At 41.5% G+C, this 23,755-nt stretch overlaps 1 protein-coding gene across 3 annotated transcripts in view; it reads right to left on the bottom strand.

Annotated features, from left to right (window-relative positions):
- Positions 1-23,755, bottom strand: part of LYST (lysosomal trafficking regulator) — a 722,897-nt gene that overhangs the window by 336,463 nt on the left and 362,679 nt on the right. For all 3 annotated transcript variants that reach the window (XM_073560091.1, XM_073560092.1, XM_073560093.1), the window contains exons 22-23: positions 16,321-16,918; positions 11,305-11,482 (exon numbers count right to left, since the gene is read on the bottom strand). In XM_073560091.1, the coding sequence (XP_073416192.1) occupies positions 11,305-11,482; positions 16,321-16,918 (776 nt within the window). The remainder of the gene's footprint in view (positions 1-11,304; positions 11,483-16,320; positions 16,919-23,755) is intronic.

The following is a 23,755-nucleotide window of genomic DNA, read 5'->3' as shown; positions in this document are numbered from 1 at the left end:
GTATTGAGCTATAGTCAGTGGAATTTACAACCTTACATCACATATGCTAGTATTACAATATAAGGATGGTTTTAAGATGGTAATAATTCTTTATAGCCGTGTTGAATGTGCAAAATTGTGAACACATGTATAGCATTATTTACTTTTGGATTAACCCCATGTTATATGCCTGCTTAGTGGGAGAAACTCTGTTTATTGATGTAATTTTAAATATATTCTAATAAAAATTGTCATATCTTTCTTAAAATACTCTTTTTTCTGCTATAATTAGCTAGAAAAATTAGTGTGTCATATAAACTTAACTCGTCCAAGTCTTTAATCCTTCCAATTGGAGTCCCGATTGACTTGAGGGAAAAATTAACAGCTACGTTACCTTTTCAGTGGGCCGAGAAAAGTATTCCTTATTTAGGGATAAATCTGTCAGCCTCCCATCTCCTGGTTCAATCTAATGTACTCCCTTTACATAGAACTCTCAAGAAAGAATTGATTAGATGCTCTAAATTGATCCTTTCCTTTCATGGGTTGCAAGGATTCAATCCTTTAAAATGGTCTTTCTACCAAAAATAATTTACTTATTCAAGTGTCTGCCAGTGTTGTACCCCCCACCCCCCCCAAAGTATATTTCTAAAATTCAAAATTTGGTGGGGAGATTTGTATGAGCTAACAAACCCCCTTGTGTAGCAGCAAAAATTTTGCAATATCCCTACAGCATATAGCAAACTATATATATATAAAGCTGCCCTTCTGGAATCAGTTAGGGACTGGTGGCTGTCTTAGATGCCTCATAGATGGCTGCAAATTAAGCCATTTCTTTCCAGGAGCGGGTCAACGAGACGGTCACTTGAAATCAAATATATCAGACCTACAGAACATAAACTAATCCTTTTAACTATGGAGGCAATGATTAGAATCTGGAGACGATTAAGTCAGTCGAACGTCATATACCCTATCTAAGTATGTCAAGATGGGAGGCCGCGGGTATTAAATCATTGGGAGACCTTATAGATGACTTTGGCTTAATTCAATTTAATGATATCCTGACATCACAACCATCCCTGAAGGGGGCCTTTCATCAATACCTTCAAGGTAGGCATCTGCTATACATTGGGCCTACTCCTTGGACTTTAACCACGACTTCTTCACTGAAAAAATCACTTTTCTCCTCTGGTAGGGAAAAACTCAGGTTTATCTCCTTTTTATAACATGCTCAATAAACCCCCATGGAGAGAACACTCCCATACATGATAAAGTGGGAAAAAGAATTGAAATTCTCTACATCCCCTCGGAAGTGGCATGATGCTATTAGTCTAGTACAAAAATCCTCTAGATGCGTTAATCACCTAGAGCAGATTAAAAAACTTCACCTCAGATGGTATCTGATCAGATGGTATCACTTCTCACCAAATTATTCCCCCCTTTGCTGGAGAGGTTGCAATCAAAAAGGTTCCATGAGCTATATGTGGTGGGACTGACCAGTAATTCTTCCAGTCTGGCTTAGGGATTTTGATCTGTGCTCACACATTTTAGGCCAGAGAATACCCCCAGACACAATATGCAAACAGAATGATTGGTTGATTAAATAGTATGCAGAGGATGACCAATATAAGTATTGCCAACCAGTGGTATTGCAAAGAATCAATGGACATTCAATGCTTAATCAAGCTTAGTTAACATGCTCAGAGCCTCTGAACAGAGTAAAGGTAGAGGTAAGGTGAAGAACTAATCAGTATTCAAATAAATACAATGACCAGAGCTGAGAGAGAGCATGCCAGGTCCTCTACACGCGCTTCAGCACTTGCCTTCTTTGGGCGTAGTGCTTAAGAACACCCAAGCGAAACGCTTTGCTCTGATTTACACAGGTTATGATGGAGAAGATGGTCCCTTTTTTTATATATCTCCTCCACTCTTCACTTTAACAGCACTCTAGTGATTACAATACCTAGTACCAGCTAGATTTAGAGGCATAGTGGTTTCTATGTATCTGCATTTTTTGTGAGATCTATTCCACTCACACAGTATAAGGGTTTTAGAATGTATGCACTGGCACTTTAATAGTTGATGTATAACAAACATAGTTACCGTATGTACTTGAGTATAAGTCAACCCAAGTATAAGCCGAAGCACATAATTTGGTCACGAAAAATAGGGTAAACTTATTGACTTGATTATAACCCAGGTATGCATGACTCCCCTGACCCGCTCTTGTATGCATGACTCCTCATTCCCATACTTGTATGCATGGCTCCTTATCCTCTATCCTTGCATGCATGGCTTCTTATCCCCTTATCCGTGAATGCATGGTTGCTAAAAAAAAAAAAAAAAAAAACACATCCTACTTACCTTGCCTGTGCGCACTTGCTGCACCTTGTTCCGGAGCCAGCAGCTCTTCCTGCCGAGGCCGAGCGATCACGTGGCACCGCTCGTTAAGGTATTAAATATTCACTCCACACCTATGGGAGTGGTAAGGCGTGAATATTCATTTCTCTTTAGCAGCGGCACAGGCTTTAGCCACAGACGCCGGATCCTGCCTCTGTGACCCGCTGCTTCACTGCTCCCCCTCCCACGCCGTCTTCCTGGAACAAATGACTCGTGCATAAGCCGAGGGGGTGGTGGTGTTTACAGCACATAAAAAGTGCTGAAAAACTCGGCTTATACACAAGTATAATTGGTATATCGTGTCATCTCCTAATCAGAAGTGCCATTAGTAGCTATGAGTACATTGTTAATCTATGGTATATATTTATACATGGGGATGTGTGTGTGAGTGGTGCTTTTAAATGTGTATTGTGTGGGGTTTGTGTAAAGGGTACTACTTATTATAAAAGTAGAAAGAGAAAAAGCAGAGAGAAAAAGTAGAGAAACAAGCATAAAGGAAAAATTTAGAAGAAAAAAATGAAAATCAGATGTGAAAAAAAAATTACAGTGATATTCACTACACTAATGCCCTACCTAGAAATTTATCTGGCGCTAACTATTCTTTCTTTTTTTGCAAAAGGAAAACGGACGTCACCAACACTGAGACGTACGCTTCCCTAATGCATTCGCTAAAAATTTAATCAACGAAAATAATAATTTTTTTTTTCAAAAGAAAAATGTACGTCACTAACAATTTAACGCACACTCCCATGATGCACTAGCTAAAAATTTACTCAACACTATTTGTTTTGTTTTTGCAGAAGAAAAACTAACATCACTAACAATGCAATGTACACCCCGCTAATGCACTCCATAAAAATTTGCTCGACCCAAATAATTATTTTTTTGCAAAAGAAAAACGGACGTTACTAACAATACAACGTAAACTCCCATAATGCACAACATAAAGATTTACTCAACGCTAACAATTTTTTTTCTGCAGAAGAAAAACGAACATCACTAACACTGCCACGTACGCTCCCCTAATGCACTAGAAATTGGTGCTGTGTCAGACAGCACCCATCGCAGCATGTCACATGATTTTTTTAATAACTTTATTGTCACATTGGTGTAATTGGCTGATAAGAATTGACTAGCCAATCACAGCAATCGCGGAAGCTGGGGGGAGGGGCATACAGACCAAACAAAGCAGTATATGTACGGTGCATGTCAGGAAGGGGTTAAGATCAACTTGTAACTATTTAGATCATTGTTTTTTTTAATCACAGTTTTTATTGAAGAAAATGAAAATGAGAATAACAATACATACTGTACAGTACATAAGCATGTATATCAGCAATATTACTTTCCTTTCTCTACACTTTTAGTAATACAAGAAAATCCCCCCTTAGAAACTAAGAAAAACCTCCCCTAACTCCCCCTCGTCACACTTACACAATCCTTGTCCATATAATACAATGCCGCACACATTTCTTCTATAACACTAATGTCCTGTCTTTAATGAGTTCCAGAGAGGCTAACCCAGGAAAGTCCAATAATATATATTTTCATCACTCTTTCTATCAAATTCAAGACCACTATCCAGAATGACTGCAATCAGGGACAGGACCATAATAGATGTAGCATATCGGCCTCATCCATCGTACACCTGGAATCCATTTTCAAACCAGCTTTTTTCATCCACACAGGAGTCCTATACTCCTTATGTATGGTGAATAATTGCGACACCCTCCCAGACTCATTTATAGAAATTTTAGGGACATATCGCAAGACCGGCTCCCATTGGGCATCAGATATGTCTCCCAAGTCCGCAATCCACCTAACTTTGGCCGTCAACGGATGTCTGTCCAAAAACGTGTCTAAAAATCCCTTGTAAATAAGTGTTATAAAACCCCTAGTACTCCTCTGTGCCCCAAGTATACTCAACAAACTGTCCCTCTGTATCATTATCGGTGATCTTCTCCACTGCTAATGAAATGCATGTCACAGCTGTAGGTACTGATAGCGCACAGTACAGGCAGTCCAAAGGGAATTCTTTCTCAAGTGCTTCAAATGTTTTGAACATCCCACCATGCAACAGCTGCGACACATACCATATACCTATTCTTCGCCACTGTCCAAAATTTTGTAGATTTAGCATTTCGGCCAACCGCTGATCGTACCAAATAGATGTGTAACTCGTGTATTCCCTTATTCCCCTCCACTGCTTAAGATTTTCCCATAATTTCTCAATCAGCGCCAGTGTTGGAAACCTTCTAGAACTCAGCCGAAATCTGCCCGCCTCCAAGGAAGCCAACAGTGGACCTTTACCCACTATATGAGAAATAAACTTCCCCACTGAACTTGAAAATTGAGACCCAATGTAATATAACCATGGATTGGGGACAGCCAAGCCTCAGTCATCCTTTGGGCGCTGCAACAACTCTAGCTTCATATGCGCTCGGCCTCCCTTCCATATAAAATCTCGGAAGATGACCTTTACCCACCATATGAGAAATAACCTTCCCCACTGAACTTGAAAATTTATGATCCACCCATCCCACCATATGCTGACATTGAGACTCAATGTAATATAACCATGGATTGGGGACAGGCAAGCCTCAGTCATCCTTTGGGCGCTGCAACAACTCTAGCTTGATATAATATCTCGGAAGATGGCATTAATTCTATAAAATCTGTTCTGAGGTAACCAGATCGGTGCATTACAGTATGCAATACATACAAAAGCTGAGGCATGATTATCATCTTTATTAAATTCGAACGCCCGGCCCTTGTCAAGTTTAGCTACTCCACGCTGCGATCTTCCGTTTAAACTTACACAATAGCGGAGCCGACTACCTGTAGTTGAGTTAAACAATCAACAGGGGTCCTGCAGTCCAGTGGCAGCAGCACAGATTTATCCTAATTAATACGTTTCCCAAATACACCGTCATATTCGTTAAGGACCGTCATCGCTGCACTCAAAGAGCCCCCACATCCCCCAAAAACAACAGCATATCATTTGCATAAAGTGCCACCTTTTTCTCGGGTGTTCCATATTGGAATCCCACAATATTTTGTTCCCGTCTTATCACCGCCACCAGTGGTTCAATTGATATGGCAAACAGGAGAGGAGACAGGGGGCACACCTGCCTCGTACCCTTAAATAAGGAAAATTAATCAGACAACTGATTATTAACTCGCACTCTGGCCTTTGAAGCAGTGTACAGCAATTGAACCCACTTAATAAATACTTCCCCAAAGCCCATATAACACATTGTAGCCCACAAGTACCTCCACACTACGCTATTGAATGCTTTGGCAGGATCGCTCTGTGCCCTACATTGTCCACCTCTGCCTGCATATTAATAAAGAGTCTCCACAGATTTCTCGCTGTGGATTTGTTCGGCATAAACCCCACCTGATCCTGGTGTATTATAGAAGTTATGACTTTACTAAGACGATTAGCCATCATCTTTGTCAACAACTTTACATCTGTCGTTAATAATGAGATTGGGTGATATGAAACCGCTGCGGTGGGATCTCTACCTTTTTGGGAAGCACAACAATGATCGCTTCTCGCATGGACCGCAGGAGTTCACCACTTTCTACCCCTGCCTCATATACTTCCAACAAAACAGGCAACAGAAGTTCTTTATATTTTTTAAACATTTTCCCTGGCAAACCATCTACCCCTGGAGCCCTATCATTAGCCATGGAGGCTGGTGCCAGATCTAGCTCCTCTAAATCAAACAGTTTATCTAAAAAATATTGGGACTACATGGACAATTTTGGAAGCCCAGCTCTAACTAAAACATCATCAATCTCAGTATCCATCAGCTGCACCTGTGACCCATACAAGTTAGTATAGGAGCCTGTCATCACCTCCAGCAAACCTTGAGTATCCCTGACCTCCTGCCCATCCTCCCCCTTTAAGGCGACTATGTAAGCGCTGTCTCTTTGAGCAGTAGCCACTAGGACCAAGAGATGACCTGCTCTCTCTCTCAGCAAAGTATTGCAAAGTACAGAACATCTTTTTCCGCTCAGCTGCCCGCAATGACAGTGCATTACCTCCAGCCTGAGCCTTTTTTAGCCTCTCTTGTGCCCGAGTGGATGGGTCATAAATCAATGCCAACACCCAAAATGCCAACTGATCCTTCTGATTAGTGTTTGTTTGGATCTTAGATATCTCTTTAATACACAGCCCCCTAAAAAAGCTTTCATAGCCTCCCAAACAATCCCTTCATGTGCCGTACACCTATTGATCTTAAAGTACTCCCGAAGCTCCCTCCCCAAGTCACCTCCTTTATCAATAAGCTGTAACCAGAAGAGGTTTTATCACCAGAGAGGTCTTCTATTGATCATTTGACCCTGGTCACCAAGCAACACATACATTGGGAAGTGATCAGACACCGTTCTGGTCAGATAGCCCACATCCGCCACAAGGCCCAGCATCCGCTTACTCCCCAGGGCCAAATTAATCCTTGACATTGAAGAGAAAGTTGTGGAGAAACAAGAGAATTTACGCACCCCAGGGTTACAAAACCTCCACAGGTCAGTCGTAGATGTCTCCCTTAATAAAGCCCCAAAAGGATTATAATTGCCCCCCTGCTTTATGTCTTCCCCCTGCCTCTGTCCCAGTGAGAGTCAGGTACATTGTTAAAGTCCCTCATCACCAAGACACGGGATCCTGGGGAATTTTGCAATAATCTGCAGTATCTTCAGGAACAGCTTGCTATTATATGGCGGCGGAATGTTTACAGGCAAAAGCAACATATGCCTATTACTGAGTTTGCAGCGTAGACACACATATCGCCCCTCCAAATTAATAAGTGAAGTAAGCTTTTCAAACTGTATTCCCTGTTATGAATGAGTCACCGTAGGAGGCAAAAACAGAAATGCTAACTAAGTCCAGAAAACCAGAGAAGTTGGCAGCTATCGGATTGCAGACCCCTGAACCTATCAACACAACTAGCAGTAGCCGTGGGAGGTTCCTACGATGCCCTAGACCCCTCGATCACAGCCGGAGGACTATATAGCCTAAAGACAGAAAGGGAAATCTAAACTACCCCAGAGCAGACCCCAAAGCAAAAGGCAGCCCCCAACATATAATGACAGTGAAGTAAGAAGAAAGAACACTAACACAGACAGAAAGATAGACTGAGCAAAGACGGGGCCCAAGCTAACTAGATAGGAAAGGACAGGAAGGCTGCTGTCTGCAATCCGTGAAAAACCCTATGAAAATAAGAGCCAACAGACTGACAGTGAAAAAGGCCCTGAAGACGCTAGGCTTCAAAAAAGCTATGTCAGTACTCAGGAATATTCTGAAGACAGAGCAACCGGCAAAAGGAGATTCAGCTCACCCCAGCAGGGAATGGCAGAATCCAGAAAAGCAAGGCAAACAAAAACAAAACACAAATGCTAACAGGCAAAGCAGAAAACTTAGCTTTAGAGGAGCAGGAATCAGACTGGTCTCCTGAAGTCCACAGAGAAATCACCCGCAGGGCAGAAGGGCGTCGGCAGCCTTATATCCAGTCCGTGACACCACTCAGCCAGTCATCATCATTAGGCTCAGGTGCCTGATAATCAGGCTCATTACCTTCCTTTACCAGAATAGGGAGTTCACCAGACCTCAGTGACGAAGGGGAAAATGAACTCACAACAATTCCCCTACATATCAAAATACTGACTCCTGTGAATATGCAGAATACGTAGCATGGTAGCTTTCTTGTATCCAGTGCCCATTTAGTATATGGGACCTTTCAGGGACCAAATGGGTCTCCTGCAGACAAACCACAGCTGATTTTGCTTCGCACAGGAATTGAAAAACTGCTTGTCTTTTAACATCCACTGCCAGACCTCTTACATTCCAGCTTAAAAATTTGATATCACGTACCATTAAAATTCAAACTTGCATATGATATAAAATGTGTATCAGCATGTATACTGCCTGAATAGGAAGCATGACAAACATTTCCCATAATCTGCCTTCCCCTTCCCCCCAAAAATGAACCCCCAAACAAAGAACACAAAACAGAAAAATCAAAATATCTTTTCTTGTGATGGAAAAATTGGCGTATAATAGCCATAACCATCCTTAATCTCTCCATATCCAGTCCCACATTGGATCCCTGAATGCAGGGGTCCGTGATGTCTTAACCTTGTGATCAAAAATTAAACAGCTAAATCTCCACAGAGATCCCCATAAAACCACCGGGGAAACAGATGACAGAACAGAAGCATAAGTCATGTGACCCTGTCCGCAGAATCCTTTGCCTTCTCCATCAGCAGTTGTTTCTCATTGCAGTCCAGCCACCTGAGTGCATCTTTGGCCTCGGAGAAAAATGGACGATATCAGCAGCCACGATCCGCAATTTAGCCGGATATAACATGGAGTATATAACACCAATCTCCCGCAATCTCTTCTTGATGCTAATAAATTTAGCTCTCTGTTTCTGTACTTCAATTGAATAATCCAGAAAGATGGAGATTGCAGAGCCATTGATTACAAGATCACGGTGATCCCTAGCAAGCTTCAAAATAGTATCTCTGTCCCGATAGTGGAGCATTTTAGCTATTACAGTCGGTGGTGGACATCCAGGGGGGATGGGACGCGTGGGGACTCTATGGGCTCATTCAATGGCATAGAATTGAGACAACTTATTGGCCCACAGTTTATCAAATATCCACTTCTCAGAAAACTCTGTAGGGGTGTTACCCTCAACTTTTTCTGGTACACCGATCAGCCTCAGGTTGTTGCGCCGGGATCTGTTTATTAAATCATCCGCTTTGGCTTGCACAGCGGTTAGAGCCATTGCCATTTGCTTACACTCCTTCTCGGTTCCTATTATATAGTCCTCTGCAGAACTGACCCTTTTCTCGATTTCTCTCACCCTTTCTTTCACCACATGCAGAGTGTGCTGTAGCTTGGACAGGTTAGCCTGGATACCATCCAGCTACATCGCCATACTGAGAATGAAGGAGAGACACTGCATAATGGAGCAACCTTTAGGGTCGGCTCCTCTGGCAGTATCAGTATCAGCTCTACCACCTTCCCCCGCAGCAGCTCTGCAGTCATCTCACCATGTCCTGTGTCTCCCTCCTGTGAGCCACTCTGTCCCTCATCTTCACATTCATTAACCTCCTCTTCCCCCCGTTCCTGCTCCTTCTCTCCCCTCTCATACCTCTGCAGAGAATGCGTGTCTGCTCCATCTCCGGCCTGGCGCCGAGGCTCCCCCTTGTTTCTGGCAAACCGCTGCAGCTTACTTACAGCGTCCATCCTCCGAGACTCTCCCTGTGCCGACTCCTCCTCCACCTCTAGCCCTCCAGAGTCATAGGCCTTTCTGTCCGGGTTCCCGGCGTTTCTCCTGGTGCTTCTTCTGCCGGTCATTGGTGCTACCGATAGTTCCTGGGCGATCCCGGGAGGTCACTGCACTCTAAGCCTCACAGCAAGGAGGCAGAGAAATGCTGCTGGGTGTCACAAGGTATGATTTGGCTACTCTGCAAGAGCTATATCCGCACACATCTCACTCCAGGCCACACCCCATTTAGATCATGTTTAATGTGGCTTTTTTTTTTTTAAAGTGTATTTATATGCTTTCTAATTTGCAAAGTCTTGGTTGATATTGTATACTTTAACCAGTTTCTGACATTAGACGTACTATCCTGTCCATGAAACCCGTGACATTCTGACCATTGACGGGATAGTGCAGCATAGCAATCGGCCTCGCACACAGGGCATGTGCAGCCGATTGCGTCCGGGTGTCAGCTGATTCTCACAGCTGACACCTGGCACTAAGTGGATCCACATAGTAGCTCATGTAATTCATGTACCGTAACTACGCTTCCCAGCGCACGCGCACTTGTTTTTTGGCTTTGCCCGCAGATGGGCGTATTGCGCAGGCACACAAGGCTATATTTCTCAGCAGGCGTGAGATGTCGCACGGGAAAAGAGGTGTTATCGGACGAAGTAGGACGGCGAGCAACAGCAGGTGGGCGTGATGTAGAGACCCGAAACCATGCCCATCGGACCGGACTGAGAAATTACCATACAGCGCGGGACACACTAAAACACGTTTTTGTGAGCATAAAAGGGAAGTCAGGGGGTTCTATAATGATGTCGGAAATGCATAGCAGACTCTTAATAAGGTGATATTTTTAGCTGCAATGCCAAAAAAGTGGTGACAGATTCCCTTTAAATATTTTGTGTGAAATAACTCTGTGATTTAAGGGCATGAAAATTAAAAGTTGGAAAATTATGAAATTTTCAAAATTTCCGCCAAATTTCCTTTTTTTCACAAATAAACGCAAGTCATATCAAAGAAATTTTACCTCTATCATGAAGTACAATATGTCACGAGAAAACAGAGTCAGAATCAGTGGGATCCATGGAAGCATTCCAGAGTTATTACTTAAAAATTGGCCTGGTCATTAACGTGCAAACCACCCTTGGGGGTAAAGGGGTTAAATTTGTACAAAAGCTATATAGTACTCAAGATTAGAGTTTTGGTATTGCTGTGGATATCGTCCATTATGAGTCGTGAAACCTGAAAAACCAAAGCTTCTTTTCAAAGTCAACTAAGTTGTTATAGATGAAAACATATTTGTTTTAAATATTTAAGGTGTTGTCCGGCCTTTTGTTCAAAGTCTGCATGCTGTTAGGACTGGAGGCGGTCGTATGATCGAAAATATGCCATTCCATCTTGACAAGCTAGGCCTTGCTTAAGTGAACTGAGCGAAGCAGAGCATGGCTAGTTGGAATGTGTCCAATGTTGTATTATGCAAATCGCAATATTTGCGGTTACATGTCCACCCACTCTCACCGGCAATACTGACAGGGTGCAGTCACTTTATTTAAGCAGAAGACCAAACAACCCTTTTAAAGATAATATAGCACACACCGAGAAAAGCATAATAAGAATTATAAACATAATAAAAATAAAATCTTACTTTCAGAACTCCTTGTTGAACAAGTAAAGATGGATGGTTAACCAACACTATAAGGACATCAGCATGTATGATTTCATTGAAAACTTCAGAAACCATAAAATCTGGCATAGTAATTAGAACTCCACATAAAAGGCTATAAAGCCCGCAGCACACAAGTTGCATACATTCATCCACTGATCTTTAAAAAGGAAAAAAAAACATTTGACATAAAATGTTTGCTAAATACACTTATAACATCATAAAAGCAATATAGAAAAAGTTAATATATCTTATTCAATGTAAACATTAAAGAGGACCTTTCACCAAATTTTTCATGTTGAACTGGACACAGAATGGCTACAATGTGGAATTAGGGGTTCAATCAGACATCCATGGATTTCGATCAGATATTGGACCACAGTGCATGGAATGGCCACGGGTCTTCTGACCCGAGCGTGACAGCCTCATAGAAATATATGAAGCTGTCACACTTGATTCAAGAAACCTGCGGTCAGTCAATACATTAGTGGACCGACCTCAGACTGATTGGCACAAACGTCTTAATGAGCCCTTAAATGTTTTTTTTTAATTTGGCCTTTCCGTTGCAGATATATCAGCAATCAAAGTAATTTACATCTAATAAGTTAATTTTTGTGCAAATGGGTGTGATCACATTTTCAGTTTACACTTGGGGTGTACATGTTACCCCTCTATATGAGTGGACCTACTATAAGCCCCAGGTTTCTCAGTGTGAGCAGGTTTCTCAGTGTGTGAAGTGTAATGATACTGAGATGATTTCCTAGTCTAAGGGCCCCGTCTCACACAGCGAGATCGCTAGCGATAGCACTGTGCATGACATGCATTAGCGGCCGGCCCCCCCACCGGGTATCGCTGATCGTGCAGGAATGTCCTGGGCCATTTTTTGATCATTGGTCTCCTGCTGGCCAGCATGCATCGCTGCGTGTGGCAGCGGGAGTCCATCGATCAGCGAGCTCCTAGCGCTGTAAGTAGATGCTGGGAGCTGGTATCCAGTGTAAATATCGGGTAACTAAGCGCACACGTCGCTTAGTTACCCGCTGTGTACCCTGGATACCTGCGTGCTCGCGCTTGGAGTAGGTATCCAAGGTACACAGCGGGTAACTAAGTGACGCGCACGCTTAGTTACCCGCTATTTACCTTGGATACCAGCGTCCTCGCTGGTCCTGATCACTGGCAAGTCTGCCTGTTTGACAGCTCACCAGCGATCATGTAGCGAGACACCAGTGATCCTGACAAGGTCGTATCGTTGTCGGGATCGCTGGTGCATCGTTTAGTGTGACGGAATCCTTACCTAGTGCATGATTAGAAAGTGCTGAAAGTAGAGCACATACAACTGAAAATAGAGGTTTATATACACTATATAAAAAGACACATATGCATGTTTTTCTCAATATCTGATATGAAATCAGAATAAACCATTCCCTTTTTATGACAATTAGGATTACCAATATTATTAATATTTGTCAAATGCCAGAATAATGAGAGAAAGAGAATGTTTTAAGGCATTTTTATTACTTACTGTAAAGTCAAAAGTTGCATACACTAAGATTACTATGACTTTAAACAATTATGGACTGCCCATATGATGATGTCATGTGTTTGGAAGCTACTGAAGCGTAGCTTGGGTTGATATGCACATGTCGGATCAAGGACAAAAACAAAAGACGTTGTGAAGATGATGGCGGAAGCTGGTAAGATTGTGTCAATATTCACAGTGAAACGAGTACTGTACCAACATAGGCTGAAAGGCCACTCTGCCAGGAAGAAGCCATTACTCCAAAAGAAACATAAAGCAAGACTAATGTTTACAAATGCACACAGGAACAAAAACCTTAATTTTTGTAGACATGTCCTGTGGTCTGATGAAACTAAAATTGAACTTTTTGGGCATAATGAAAATGGTTACGTTTGGAGGAAACAGGGAGAAGCTTGGAGGCCTAAGAACAACATCCCAACTGTGAAACATGGAGGTGGCAGCATCATGTTGTGGGGTTGTTTTGCTGCAGGAGGGACTGGTGCACTTCACAAAATAGATGGCATCATCAGAAAAGAAGATTATGTGGCAATACTGAAGCAACATCTCAAGACATCAGCCAGGAAGTTAAAGCTTGGAAGGAAATAAGTCTTCCAAATGGACAATGACCCAAAGCATACTGCCAAAATGGTAAAGTGGCTTAAGGATAGCAAAGTCAATGTTTTGGAGTGGCCATCACAAAGCCCTGATCTCAATCCTAATAAAAATTTATGGGCAAATCTGAAAATGCAGGTGCGACCAAGGCGACTTACAAACTGGGATCAGTTACATCAGTTTTGTCAGGAGGAATGGGCCCAAATTCCGACCAACTATTGCGAGAAGTTTGTAGAAGGATATCACAAAAGTTTGACCCAAGTCATTCAGTTTAAAGGCAATGGTACCAAATGCTAATGAAATGGTAATCCTAATTGACCTAAAACAGGAAAGGTTTATTCTGATTTCATATTAGATATTGAGAAGAACATTCATATGTGGATTTTTATATAGTGTATGTAAATTTCTAGTTTCAACTGTATGACTAACACCTTTCAGATAAGGACATTATAGTGTAGAGCAGGCTGTCATTATATGTCTCACAAAAGAGTAACCTGCTCTGCTCTTAAGGGCCTGTCACACTAAGCAATATCGCTAGCAATATCGCTATAACGTCACTGTTTTTTGTGACGTTATAGCGATATTGCTAGTGATATCACTATGTCTGATACTTACCTCCGACCGGCTCCCCGCTGGTTATCGCTGATTGCTCGAGAACGTCCTGGGCCTTTTTTCGTCGTCAGCTTCCTGCTGGGCTTCCTGTGGCACCGACAAGGGACGCGTGGACGCGGGCGGGAGGACGTCAGGATCGCCTCGTCTGACAGGTAAGTAACGACCCCCGAACCCCTGCTATGTCGCTGGTGAGATCTGCCAGTGTGGCAGCTCACTAGCGACCACTTAGCGATGTGCCAGCGATCCTGACCGCGTCATATCGCTGGTACATCGCTAAGTGTGACACTACGTTTACTGCAGAACAATAACAAGTTGCTGTGAGCCCAAAAGATATAAAGGCCCCGTCACACACAGCGATATCGCCAGCGAGATTGCTGATTTTGTGATGCCACAGCGATCTCGCCAGCGACATCGCTGTGTGTGACATGGATCAGCGACCGGCCCCCCTGCTGGGAATCGCTGATCGCACTCCATCATCCTGAGCCATTTTTTGATCGTTGGTCTCCTGCTGCCAGTGCGCATCGCTGCGTGTGGCAACGAGAGACCAGCGATCAGCGACGCTGGACGCTGGTTTCCAATGTAAACAGCAGGTATCTAAGAGTCGCACGGCTCTTAGATACCCGCTGTTTACATTGGAAACCAGCTTTCTCGCTGGTCCTGATCGCTGGAGGGGCTGTCTATGTGACAGCTCACCAGCGATCAGCCTAACGATGTCCCAGCGATCCCATCCATGTCGGATCGTTGGGACATCGTTATGTGTAACGGGGCCTTAAGTGTGACTCATCTCCACACAGTGTGGGGGAGGGGCAGTACAGTAGAGCTGATACTGCTATGACAGGAGGAAGTCTGACAGAAAGGATTGTATTGTGAAAAAAGCTAAACTCAGCTGTGCTGCCCATGTACTGCAAAGACCTTACCTGAAAGTTGTTAATCATATGTACTCTAATCTCCCAGGACTTACTAACCATGCAGGAGGTTAGACCAGAAAAACAGTACTATATCCTTACATGTCACACATTAAGAAACCTGTTCTAAGCTATGGTGAGGGCGTATTCTTCTTTCTCTAGTGTATTGCTGTTTATGATAGGTAAGCATCATACAGGAACATGAAAGCTACATAATACCCACTTGGTCTTAACAAAAGTTAACTCATTTGGTGCAAAATAGTTTGATTGCTAGTACTGCCGCAACGAAGAGGCAAAGTAAAAAAAAATATATTTTTATAACACTCTGCGGCCACTATTACACTCAGCCACTATACCTTTATTTTCTTCTGCAGTGTACAATTTACTAAAACTTTGTAAGCTACAAAAAAAAATCCATGTGGGTTTAGCTTGAAAATAGACCTGTTACACAGATTTTTAAGCCATAGCATTTAATTTTACGCTACATATTTTCATCTCTACTAAGAAAGAGAATGAAAACTATTCAGATAGTTAATTCTTATTTTTTTAAATGGTTGCAAGGATATACATAGCTGAAATAGCACTTCAAAGGCTTACCACAACATTAAAGAGAACATGTTCAGGCGATTCATCCTCTCCAAATCTTGGGCTGACTGAATAGCAGTTTAGCCGCACAATAGTAAACAGGCATATTAGTGAAGCGTTTCAGAGAAAACATCCTGTCTTGGGCCATAGCCATAGATAACACTAGTGTGGTGCCGCCTCTGGCCAGCTCTTCCCAGAGCCGCTACTGTTGATTGACAGGTCTCTATCTTGCATGTACATAGAGAGAACGCTGTCAATCACCTGCTAGGGGTGCTAGGAACAGCCAGCTAGGACACAGCTGGACTAGTATCCGTCTCTGTTCCCTGGCTGGATGTTCAAATTATATTTTTTCTGAAACATTGTGGTTTGGGCAGCATTTCACCTGACAGGTTCTCTATAAAATCAAAACAAACTACTGGTTTAGGAAACTGAATAATTAGCACATTGTAGGAGAAACAGTGTTTTCTTTACTTTTTAATGCTACATACCTATTCTGTGTGAATATAACAAACTGCGGTTATACCATATCTGCACATGTATTGTATACAACGAGTGAACAGCGTTCAGATTCAAACTTGGATGTGAGAGGAGGGGAAATTTTGTTTTATATTTCTAGTGGGTATTTAGGTGTCTTATAATTACTACATCATCACTGTGTACATCTGAATAAAAAAACAATAATGAAAAACAAAACCTTCCCCCTGTATTCTGAAAGCATGTTGATTTATAACTAAAAAAAAATAAAATAATAGTAATTTATAATAGTACCTTTCTTCCATATTGATTGAATTTGCATGAGCAATACCGAATACAGGTGAGAAGGAAAAGCTCCTCCGATCTTCAGACTTTTTATTTTCTGGAACAGCTTCCCCAGTAACACTAGGGAAAGATCCACATGAGGAGAAAGGAAGACTATTGCTAGCTACATTGACATGTCCTTGTCCAAAAGAGTAAATCCCTTTCAATTTACTAGGCCTCTGCAAAACTGTGTCTTCTCCTACCACGTCTTGAGGTGTTCGGATACTTGACTCATCATTTACAGCGAATTGGTCCAAATCATCTTTTGGTACCTCAGTAACTGTGATATAGTCCGGAAGTAAACTTGATTCACAGACTGTTTGAGCTGACTCACAACTGCTTAGCTTTTGATCATCTTCTGTCTTAAGCACTTCTAACCTGTGGTCAGATCTGCATGTTCCATTCATCACGGATTTTTCACTGTTTTTTAGATCAACTTCACTCCTACTAAAGCGTTCCCCTAACTTGACTGGCTGTAAACAAGACGGAGATTCTGGCAAACTCTTGGAACGAAACCTCTTCATTACAGAAAGGTGCTGTTGTGATGAAAATACAGAGGTTTCGGCACCTAAATTAAAGAAAATGCACATTATTATACAATTCTTTATAAATACTAGTCAGCATTTTAGTTAGCAAATCATTTTCTCCTACCTACCTAACCACTATAACTTGTGAAAAGAAAAAATAACAGCAGTGGCCAATAATGGCTGACACAAATTTTGGTTTTCATGAAGTATGCCGTTTCCAACTCTGATATTTTTAGTGTATACTGAAGTGCAATGATAAGCATTTTACAAGTTGTTAAATTTTTATAATACATTCTATTAATTCAATCCATTAAGTTTATGCAAAGATCCGAGATCTTATTAGCAGGTGTAATAATAACATTAGCCAATTCCTCCAATTAGAAATGTAGTATAGTTTTTCTAATTCGCTTTCTCTTTCCTCATGTGCAGGTATTGCAGGACCTTAGGTATCCATGGTTACGACAACTATCAACTAGCTGTCACTATATCAGTGGTGGTAACCATGGATACCTAAGGTCCTGCAATGCCTACATATGAGAAAAGAGACATAGCCAATCAGAAAATCTATACTACATTTCTAATTAGAGGTATTTGCTAATATTATTAATATTACACCTAATAATAGGATCTTGGAGATGGGAGTACCCCTTAAGTCTTTGCATAAACTTAATGGATTACTTAATTTTAAAATGTTTTTAATTTTAAAAGCTTAGCAACTTATAACATATTGAGATAGGATCATGGAAATGGGAATATGTCTTTAAAGGGAACCTATTACCAGCAAAAGCACTGTTAACCTGCACATATTGGGATAATCTGCAGGCTAATAGCATCTAACAATTTGCCATCTTATATCACTCCTGATGAACCTTTGGGAGGAAGGGGTAATCTATCAAGTTCTTTGGCAACAGAGCATGCACTGTTATGGCTATGGTGCAGTACTATAAGAGCGCTCCCAGTATCATTTGTCAGTATGAGTTATTCTTGGTAGGATATTTTTATTTGATTATTTTCCCAACCTGACTAAGGCGGTTTCTGTCAGATGACCTTATACTTGACTATGCACTGTCATGTACTAATTAGGCACATCACTGTTGGACTACCTCATTTTGATGATAAGCTGCACTTGGCACTTTAGTTGTTATGATACCTTCAGAACACAACTTGATCTTACAATTTAATCACAAAAATTGCCCAATAATTACACATTCCCAATAAGGGTAATATACCACCAACAGATAATAATCACTTTATGGTAACCAAAAAAGTAAAAGAAAGAATTTGGCATCACACAATAAAACTACATTTTATTTGTACAAAATATAAATAAAACACAAGACGTAATGAGAAAGGTGTCACACAAATCACAAAGGGACAAACAAAGTCCATAGAAAATCCTACCACAGCAATTTGTTAGAAACATTTTAGTACATCCAAATGTACGGGGATCAAGGGACGTCCAGGTTTCTCCTCCAGCATATACTTATAGGTAATTTACCCTTTTATTGTTCATCCGCCCTGTGGTTAGTACCGTCAGGGCATTCATATGAGAAGGGATTGGCATTATCATTGAACGGTTATTAACCCTCTATTGGTTCATCTACCCTGCGGTTAGCACCATCAGGGCATTCATGTTAGAATGCATTTAGATAATTATTGATGGGTACACGTTCATCATAGATAAAGGGTATTTATCATCATTATAATTACACCTTCGGTGTGCCTTCCTGTCCCTTTTACATTTCATCCTTGGATGTACTAAAATGTTTCTAACAAATTGCTGTGGTAGGATTTTCTATGGACTTTGTTAGTCCCTTTGTGATTTGTGTGACATCTTTCTCAATACGTCTTGTGTTTTATATTTTGTACAAATAAAATGTAGCTTTATTATATGCCATTGTGTGGTGCCAAATTCTTTCTTTTACTTTTTTGGTTACCATAAAGTGATTATTGATCTTACAATTGAATTAGTTTTCAATTGTGCGATAGGCTATATTAATCAGGGCTGAATAGGACCAGAAGGGTCAGTTGTCAAGGAGTGGGGGCGCCATTTGTACATGTAGGGTGCCAACCTCTGCAGCCAGGTAGGGACTTGAGAGTGTTTTATTAGGGTGAGACATTTTTCTAACCGTTTCCTGAGTGCTATTGTTTCTAACGGTGGTAGTGAACTTTTAGCTTCCATTATGCTGCCACATTAATTTGTATTGGTTCGGATATAGTCGCTGAAATACTTGCCTTGTACAGTATGAACCAGATATATTTAGACCGGATTGAGTGTTATGATCTATACTCCAGCAATTATGAGTTGAGTTATGCTGAGGAATCAGAAATTTCTTTAAATTTTTGAGTGATTCTGATATATCTTTTTGGTGTTGTAAGCATCGTCCCAGTTACCCTAGCAAAGGTTGAACAGGGCCAGAAGGGTCAGCTGATGGTGAGCGGGGGCACCATAGATATAGGATGCCAAACTCTGCAGTGCGGCAGGGATAGGACAGCGACCTTGTAGGATGAGGGACTGTCCCACCTTGGTGCTCATTTGTTGTCATCCCTTTAGCATTTTTGGTGTTGGTGGTTCTATCTTTGTTCAAACATATGTGGTATTTTTAATTAACTATTAAAGGTTACATATAAAGGTTTAATATATCTTATAAGTACAGAGTTTTTTTGTGGTGACAACTTCTCCAGCCATAAATTGTCTGCAGAGTTTACACAGACACTGACTTCTCACATTTCCTGCACCGTCCCTATCTATTTCGAACGTGCACAAACTCCTCATCCTACTGATACCTCAATGCTGAGCTGCTGCTGCCGTATGTGTCCTTATTACTGTACTTGCTAAGTGACACAAAACAGTACTCCCTTTACTGCCCCACATAATAATTGTCCACCACTATGCCTCTTATATAGTAAAATTGTCCCCTATAAAATATTAGTGCCCTGTGAAAATGCCCTAGAAAACAGACCCTAGAAATGGCCCATGTGCACCTTTGACAGTCACAATACCTTGAGTGGCCTTATTACAATAATGCTTCTTAAGTGCCCACTTAACATTTAATAATGTACCCTGAGTTCTCCCCATGTACAGCTCCCCTATACACAGTATTATGAGCCTACAGATGCCCTATACACAGTACAAGGGACCCACGGCTCCATTACACAGAACAATACCCTCACAGCTTGCCTTTACACAGTATGCTGGGTCCATGGCTCACCTATGCACAATATTATGGGCCCACTGCTCCCTCAAAACACAATATAATGACCCCAACCTATATAAAAGCCCCACACACTTTAATGATCTTCATAGTAGACCCCACACAGTATAATGACTCCCACAGTAGTGCCAATAAAGTATAATGGTCCAACAGTAGCCTTTACAGTAGTCGCCACACTGTAAGATGGCCCCTAAACGGTATAATGACCCTCACATTAGCTCACACAGTGTATAATGGCCCACAGAGTAATTCCCTACATAATACTGGCCCGGCTGGAAATGCAGCCTCAGTTACCCACAGTAACTTCAAGCATTCGCAGCAGCTTATTCATCAGTGGTTCTCAGCCTGGACGGTCGCATCTTGGCATCGTCCAGGTTGAAAACTAGTAAACTCCAGACATGGATTTCGGAGTAGGACAAAACAACGGGCAGGTGAGGGATATTGCTGTTTTTTATTTTTGTTTTATTACAGGAGACCAGGGATTCAAATGGAATGGGCTGTGTTTGTTATTTTTAAATAAAAAAAGGAAAAGTATGTTTTGTTTTTATTTCAAATAAAAGACTTTATACTTGCTGTATGTTTATTAACAATATAACTGTAGTATTAGTAATGGATAGATGTCTAATAGCTGTGGGCTTGATGTCATCGCACATTACAAAAGTGACAGTCTACAAAATAGATAGCAGTAGAGGAGGGAGATCATGTTGACCTCCAGTATCATAGAGCTTAACTATATCGGTGTGCTGCATATGCCGATACAGTTAGGAGCTGTGGTAGCTCTGAGTGGCTGCCGCCGATTTAGAGGTCCCAAGTGACCGTACCCGCTGCCACCTGGTAGCTACTAGAGATGGGCGGAACCCTGGATGTTCGAATCTGGTCAGTTAAAAAAAAAAAGTTGGGTTCGGGTACTAGGAGAGCACCCAATTCACGCCATAATTCATGTAATAGTTTTTAACTCCTTCATGACCAAGCCAATTTTGACCTTAATGACCATGCCATTTTTTGCAATTCTGACCAGTGCCCCTTTATGAGGTAATAACTCTGGAACGCTTCAACACATCCTAGCGATTCTGAGACTGTTTTTTCGTGACATACTAGGCTTCATGTTAGTGGTAAATTTAGGTCGATCATTTTTGCGTTTATTTGTGAAAAAATCAAGAGATTTGGCGAAAATTTAGAAACTTTCGCAATTTTCAAATTTTTATTCTGTTAAACCAGAGAGTTATGTGACACAAAATAATTACTAAATAACATTTCCCACATCAGCACAATTTTGGAAACAAAATATTATTTTGTTAGGAAGTTATAAGGGTTAAAAGTTGACCAGCGATTTCTCATTTTTACAATAAAATTTACAAACCATTTTTTTTTAGGGACCACCTCACATTTGAAGTCACTTTGAGGGGTCTATATGGCAGAAAATACCCAAAAGTGACACCACTCTAAAAACTGCACCCCTCAAGCTACTAAAAACTACATTCAAGAAGATTATTAACCCTTCAGGTGTTTCACAGGAACTAAAGCAACGTGGAAAGAAAAAATGGACATTTTAATTTTTCCAACAAAAACTTTCTTTTAGCATCAATTTTTTCATTTTCACACGGGCATCAGGATAAAATGGATCCTAAAATTTGTTGGGCAATTTCTCCTGAGTACACCGATACCTCATATGTGGTCATAAACCACTGTTTGGGTGCATGGCAGGGCTCAGAAGGGAAGGAGTGCCATTTGACTTTTTGAATGTAAAATATGCTGGAATATTTAACGGTTGCCATGTCGCGTTTGGAGAGCCCCTGTGTGCATAAACATTGGAGCTCCTCCACAAGTGACCCCATTTTGGAAACTAGACCCCCCCATGGAACTTATCTAGATGCATAGTGATCACTTTGAACCCCCCAGTTGCTTCACAAATTGATCCGTAAAAAAAAAAAGTACTTTTTTTTCAAAAAATTTTTCTTTTAGCCTCAGTTTTTTCATGTTCACATGGGCAATAGGATAAAATGGATCCTAAAATTTGTTGAGCAATTTCTCCTGAGTACACCGATACCTCATATGTGGTCATAAACCACTGTTTGAGCGCACGGCAGGGTCCGGAAGGGAAGGAGCACCATTTGACTTTTTGAATGGAAAATTAGCTCCAATCGTTATCGGACACCATGTCGCGTTTGAAGAGCCCCTGTGCACCTAAACATTGGAGCTCCCCCACAAGTGACCCCATTTTGGAAACTAGACCCCCTAAGGAACTTATCTAGATGTGTAGTGAGCACTTTGAGCCCCCAAGTGCTTCACAAAAGTTTATAACACAGAGCAGTGAAAATAAAAAATATTTTTTTTTCCTCAAAAATGATTTTTAGCCCGCTATTTTTAATTTTCACAAGGCTAACAGGAGAAATTGGACCACAAAAGTTGTTTTCCAGTTTGTCCTGAGTACGCTGGTATCTCATATGTGGGGGGAACCACTGTTTGGGCACACGGCAGGGCTCAGAAGGGAAGGAGCGCCATTTGACTTTTTGAAATGCAAATTACTTCTAATCGATAGCGGACACCATGTCGTGTTTGGAGAGCCCCTGTGTGCCTAAACATTGGAGCTCCCTCACAAATGACCCCATTTTGGAAACTAAACCCCCTAAGGAACTTATCTAGATGCATAGTGAGCACTTTGAACCCTCAAGTGCTTCACAAAAGTTTATAACGCAGAGCCGTGAAAATAAAAAATATTTTTTTTTCCTCAAAAAATTATTTTTTAGTGCGCAATTTTTTATTTTCACAAGGGTACCAGGATAAATTAGACCCCAAAAGTTGTTGTCCAGTTTGTCCTGAGTATGTTGGTACCCCATATGTGGGTGGGGACCACTGTTTGGGTACACGTCGGGGCTCGGAAAGGAAGTAGTGACATTATGAAATGCTGACTTTGATGGAATGGTCTGCGGGCATCATGTTACATTTGCAGAGGCCCTGATGTACCTAAACTGTGGAGCCCCCCCACAAGTGACCCCATTTTGGAAACTAGACCCCCCAAAGAAATTATCTAGATGTGTGGTGAGCACCTTGAACCCCCAAGTGCGTCACAAAGTTTATAACGCAGAGCCGTGAAAATAAAAAATAATTTTTTTTCTCAAAAAAATGATTTTCAGCCAGCAATTTTTTATTTTCACAAGGGTAGCAGGATAAATTGGACCACAAAAGTTGTACAGTTTGTCATGAGTACGCTGGTGCCTCATATATGGGGGGAACCATTGTTTGGGCATACGTAAGGGCTCGGAATGGAAGTAGTGACGTCTTGAAATGCAGACTTTGATGGAATGGTCTGTGGTCGTCGTTACGTTTGCAGAGCCCCTGATGTGCCTAAACAATAGAAACCCCCCACAAGTGACCCCAAGTTGGAAACTAGACCTCCCAAGGAACTTATCTAGATGCCTGGTGAGCACTTTGAACCCCCAATTGCTTCACAGAAGTTTATAAAGCAGAGACGTGAAAATAAAAAAAATAAAAAAATATTTTCCCAAGGGTACCAGGAGAAATTAGATCCCCAAAGTTGTTGTGCAATTTTTCCTGAGTACGCGGATACCCCATATGTTGGGGTAAACCACTGTTTGGGCACACGTCGGGGCTTGGAAGGGAGGGGGCACCGTTTAATTTTTTGAACACAAAATTGGCTGGAAT

This window comes from Dendrobates tinctorius, unplaced genomic scaffold, assembly GCF_039654945.1.
Source record: "Dendrobates tinctorius isolate UK_male_01 unplaced genomic scaffold, ASM3965494v1 ptg000293l, whole genome shotgun sequence".
NCBI classification, from domain to species: domain Eukaryota; kingdom Metazoa; phylum Chordata; class Amphibia; order Anura; family Dendrobatidae; genus Dendrobates; species Dendrobates tinctorius.
Note: the sequence above shows the minus strand (reverse complement) of the source record. Positions and strands in the feature narration are given on the sequence as shown.